Source organism: Medicago truncatula, chromosome 3 (assembly GCF_003473485.1).
Source record: "Medicago truncatula cultivar Jemalong A17 chromosome 3, MtrunA17r5.0-ANR, whole genome shotgun sequence".
Taxonomy (NCBI): domain Eukaryota; kingdom Viridiplantae; phylum Streptophyta; class Magnoliopsida; order Fabales; family Fabaceae; genus Medicago; species Medicago truncatula.
This window is the reverse complement of record NC_053044.1, coordinates 40769666-40774973: the sequence shown is the minus strand read 5'-3', so window position 1 is coordinate 40774973 and position 5308 is coordinate 40769666. Positions and strand designations below refer to the sequence as shown.

General features: G+C 33.1%; 1 protein-coding gene across 2 annotated transcripts; it reads left to right on the top strand.

Moving 5' to 3' along the window:
* Positions 1-673: 673 nt before the first annotated feature.
* LOC11432721 (low affinity inorganic phosphate transporter 1) lies at positions 674-3643 on the top strand. 2 transcript variants are annotated; one of them, XM_039831564.1, is made up of 3 exons: positions 674-692; positions 1491-2293; positions 2429-3643. In XM_039831564.1, exons 2-3 carry the CDS (start codon positions 1572-1574, stop codon positions 3330-3332), a joined length of 1626 nt encoding a protein of 541 aa, XP_039687498.1. In that variant the 5' UTR covers positions 674-692; positions 1491-1571; the 3' UTR covers positions 3333-3643. The 2 variants fall into 2 exon arrangements, with proteins under 2 accessions (XP_039687498.1, XP_003601529.1); XM_003601481.4 differs by lacking the exon at positions 674-692 and having other exon boundaries at positions 1390-2293.
* The last annotated feature ends 1665 nt before the right edge of the window (positions 3644-5308 follow it).

The following is a 5308-nucleotide window of genomic DNA, read 5'->3' as shown; positions in this document are numbered from 1 at the left end:
AGGTTTACAAGGAACTAATTAGTTAGTACACTTATAACATTAGCCAAGAAGAACAACTTTTATGGTTAAATATGCTCTATAAGATTTAGACCTTCTAAATTTAGGATCGGTTAAATTTCTATTGAAATTTTACACCTTCAAATATTTACCGTTTGCAACATTAACACGAGTCCTAATCAGCATTAGCATGCTCTATTACCCCGTTTTTCTTTTTTTGGTCAAGAGCTCTATTTATTACCCCGCTTTAAAATATGAATTAAAGGGAGCAAATAAAAACCTGCGTTTACATGCGCGAGTGTTCAACGGTAAGAATATAATAAAACACAAAAGTCCAAGTTTACCTACAATCAAACACTATATTTCAATTACACTACCAAAAAAAACACTATATTTCAATTAAATTAGTTGTTTCACATTACAAAGATGATGTAACATAGAATGCGGAAAACATATTATTGGTACTACCTTTTGACTTTTAATTATTTTAAACTTCAAACCTTAAAAGAATCATTAGATACTATATGCTAAGTTGTCGTATGAGATTAGAATTTATCACGAGTCCAATGATGGTAGGATATGAGACTAAAAACTTTTGTTTATACTATAAATATCAAATTAATCTCAATCATTCAAAACATAGATAATACCAATTCTCCTCAACTTTTTGTGTATTACTTCATAAATTGAAACAGGTAAATCAATGTTACTTGCACCACACTTTTTGCTTTTCAATCATTATAATATGTGTTTATTTATATGATTTCAATTTGTAATTTAGAAAAATTGTTACACAAAGTAGTATTGCTTTTCTCACACGTACGAGAGACATGCATCAGCATGATGAATATCGGTAAAGTTAAGGCAGAAATATTGACCATAAGAAAATTAGCATCTTCCCTTTCAATGGTCAGGGTCAGTGTCTCATTGTATTTTCCTTGAGAGTTCTTTTGAAAACTACTTTCTTTGAAAATTCATCACATACTTCCATATTCAATTTGAATAATTAAGACTCCCTTTCTTTCAAACGTGTTAGTATGTATGTAGTTGTCTTTTTTGACTTTTCATTATAATAATAAAATATCCTACATACGAAATTACTTTCATATCTACATACGAAAAATAGTAAAAAAAGCCAAGATTTAATCTTAAAATAGGCTAAAAACGGACCATTTCTGCAATTATAAATGAAAAATATTAAAATTTGTTTAAATTAAACAGGTTTACACACATATATGTATTATTCAAAAGTGTTTGTAGAGCATATATATATGAAGTATGAATTCGAACAAACAAATATTATTGAAGGGACCACACACATGAGGGCTTTGACAAGTCCAAAATGGTTCTAGCGAATAGGGCTTTTCCAACTAACTAACTTATAGCGTTTATTCATGAGTTTGTGATTTTAGTAAACTTCAACAAAAAGTCACTTGATAGCGTGGCACTGAAACACCTATATAATACTAACTTGTTATTCCTTCTTCTGCCAGAATTATAGTCACCACTAATTGGTCTTTGGAGCACACTATTACCAAAGACTCAATTGGTCACTCTACCTTAAAAATCTATCCATGGCTCGTGAACAACTAGGAGTTCTAACTGCCCTTGATGCAGCCAAAACACAATGGTACCATTTCACAGCCATCATAATTGCTGGTATGGGATTCTTCACAGATGCATATGACCTTTTCTGCATACCAAATGTTACCAAGTTACTTGGAAGAATATATTACACACACCCAGGTGCACTCAAGCCTGGAACTTTGCCTCCAAATGTATCAGCAGCAGTAAATGGTGTTGCTCTCTGTGGCACTCTAGCAGGCCAACTTTTCTTTGGTTGGCTTGGGGACAAAATGGGAAGAAAAAAAGTTTATGGTCTAACTCTTGCCCTTATGGTATTCTCTTCTCTTGCTTCTGGCCTTTCTTTTGGTCACTCAGCAAAGGGTACAATTGGAACTCTTTGTTTCTTTAGATTCTGGCTAGGTTTTGGTATTGGTGGTGATTACCCTCTTTCAGCTACTATTATGTCTGAATATGCCAACAAAAAGACTCGTGGCGCGTTTATAGCTTCGGTTTTTGCTATGCAAGGGTTTGGAATTTTGGCTGGTGGAATTGTTTCTCTTGTAGTTTCAACTGCTTTTGATCATGCTTTTAAGGCTCCACCTTATAAAGTTGACGCTGCAGCTTCACTTGTACCAGAAGCTGATTATGTTTGGAGAATCATTCTCATGTTTGGTGCTGTTCCTGCTGGTTTAACTTACTATTGGCGTATGAAAATGCCCGAGACAGCAAGGTACGCACTTTTTTTTATTGGCAAATGTTATTGATTTAGTAGTTATTTTAGTTTTCAGAGTTCCAACGCTGATTTTTTTGCTTAAAATTTCTTTTATTTCCTTTCACTCACTAACATAGCTACTTATCTATATAGGTACACTGCACTTGTTGCTAAGAATGCAAAACAAGCAGCGCAGGACATGTCGAGTGTGTTACAGGTTGAAATTGAAGCTGAACAAGAAAAAGTAGACAAGATAGGCGTGCAAGACAAGAACAGTTTTGGTTTGTTTAGTAAGGAGTTTCTTAGAAGACACGGTCTTCATCTGCTTGGAACAACTTCCACTTGGTTTCTTCTTGATATTGCTTATTATAGTTCGAATCTTTTTCAAAAAGATATTTATAGTAGTATTGGTTGGCTTCCACCAGCACAAGATATGAATGCAATTCATGAAGTTTTCAAAGTTGCTAGAGCGACAACGCTTATAGCACTTTGTGGAACGGTTCCCGGATACTGGTTCACGGTGGCTTTTATCGACGTTATTGGTCGTTTTGCAATTCAACTAATGGGATTCTTCTTTATGACTGTGTTCATGTTTGCGCTCGCTATTCCGTATGATCATTGGACTAAGAGAGAAAACAGAATTGGATTTCTTGTTATGTACGCAATGACTTTTTTCTTTGCAAATTTTGGTCCAAATTCAACCACTTTTGTTGTACCTGCCGAGATTTTCCCGGCTAGGTTGAGGTCTACATGTCATGGTATATCCTCTGCAGCAGGGAAAGCTGGAGCAATTATAGGTGCATTTGGATTCTTATATGCTTCACAAAGTAAGGATCCAAAAAAGAGAGATGCAGGGTACCCTGCTGGTATTGGAATGAAGAACACTCTTATTTTGCTTGCTGTGGTTAATTGTCTTGGCATATTTTTCACGTTTCTTGTTCCAGAAGCTAATGGAAAATCATTGGAAGAAATGAGTGGAGAGAATGAAGAAGAAGAAGAAACTGAAGCTGCTGTTGTTGATCCACAAGCCTCTTCTAATAGGACTGTTCCTGTGTGATGTATTACTATTACCAATGGTTTTTTTTTACAAGAATTTCAACTTGTTAAGTATGTCTAATACTCAATCGTCATTAAAGTATAGAGTGTCATAAAAATTGCACAAAAGGTGATATCCAATAGTGTGCAAATGTGTGTAGCATAAGATATAGTTTGACTTTACAACAAAAGTGAGATAAGTTTAGTTTGGTTTATCATATTACATATTCCTCCAGAATATCATCTGGTGAAATTTTTGTTTGTTATTCGACTTGCCTGTTAAAAAAAAGTCCTCATCCTTCCTCTACCTTTTATATGTTCATGCTAAATTGGGACATTATAGGCCCTAAATCCAATATCATTCACTAAATTGTCTCTCAAACAATAAATGTTAATTGATGTAGCATTATCGGTCTTAGTTTGCAAAATGTAAGGGAAAGTTTAGTCACTACTTAAATAAATAGAAAAGTCGAGTTGTTGCAAACTTTCAAAGATTAATATTAATCGTTTTCTTATGCTCTATTTTATTTTTATCATGTTTGTTCCAATCTAAGATAGAGATTAGTTCAATGAACACTTAAAAAGTGATTTACATTTACTTCTCTATAAACACACTTACAAATCTCAAAGAGTTTAATTTGTGGCCTCTATAATCAACCATATATATCAAATCTAATGACTTTCCAAGATTTTATTTAAATTTAGGGTCTGTTAACAACTTTTAGTTTTTCAAATTTGGTAAAATACACCAGTACATGCCTGCAAAATCTAGCTCTATGTCATGCTATATGAAATTGTGGAATTGAGGGCATTATGGTAATTTCACTTGAGTCTAAAAGAGCCAGGAACATTTTCGTCTGTTCACCCATACAATGGCTCATCCATGTTTCTGCCAACCGATCTTTGCCACCTCAGCAAAATCATGATGTGTCATTGATTAAATGAGTTCAAAAACCAAAACTCAATTGATTAATATTTGGTGACACCTAGAGTACCCATGGAAGAATGGTGGGTAATTTACCCCAACCAATACACATTAGCCACATAAACACATTTTTAAGTGATATTCATGAACTATCTTGACCCCACCAACAAATTGTTCATTTTCATTGATTGGTGGGTAAATTACCCACCATTCTTCAAAGGTAATCTAGAAAAAACCTTAATATTTACGTAAAGATTAGCAAATACATAAATCAAAACTCAAGAAACCTAGACTTACATGGACTAAATATAATAATAAGCCAATATTTTATACGAAGTTGCAAGTTTTTTTTAATTGAAGAAAAGTTGTGAAATTTATCATAATAAGTTATGTATCAGTAAGTATAGATATCATTTTGCATTTTTGTCTAATCACCCAATTATTAAACTCATCCATCTTTCAAAGAAACAATCAACCAATAAATTATATATCGAAATAGTGTTTTCCAGAAAACAAAACATGTAGTGTTGTAATATTTTAAAGTAAAATGGTAAATCAGTTTTAAAATCTTGTGTGAACCAAAAATATATTTAATTAAATTTTTCCCTCCTTCCCCTTTTTCTTTTTTGAACTAAACAAATATTTAATTAAAATACTTCTCATTTCCCTCCCATTTCTTCGCCTCTCCTTTATTAAAATTCCTTCTCTCCCATTGTTTCCGTTGAACTAACGGACCATAAATTTTATGATTAAATATATTTTTTCTCTTAAAAATTGATTAAAAGAAAAGATATATTCTTCGTCAATCATTTTTTCCGTTGAATTAACGGACCATAAATTTAACTACTCCACAATATTCTTCGTCTATAGTTTTAGTTCAAGGTTATGAAATTGAGAAAGTAATACTCTTCACGTTACATCGTTATGAGAAAAGCATAAACTAGAACACATACATAATATTTCACATGTTTTTTTTTTTTAGATAGACGAAATGGCAAAGCCATTATAAACTCACACACACAAGTGGAGGGGCGGGGGTTCGAACCCCCGTCAAGGCGTCCGGCCTAACAATT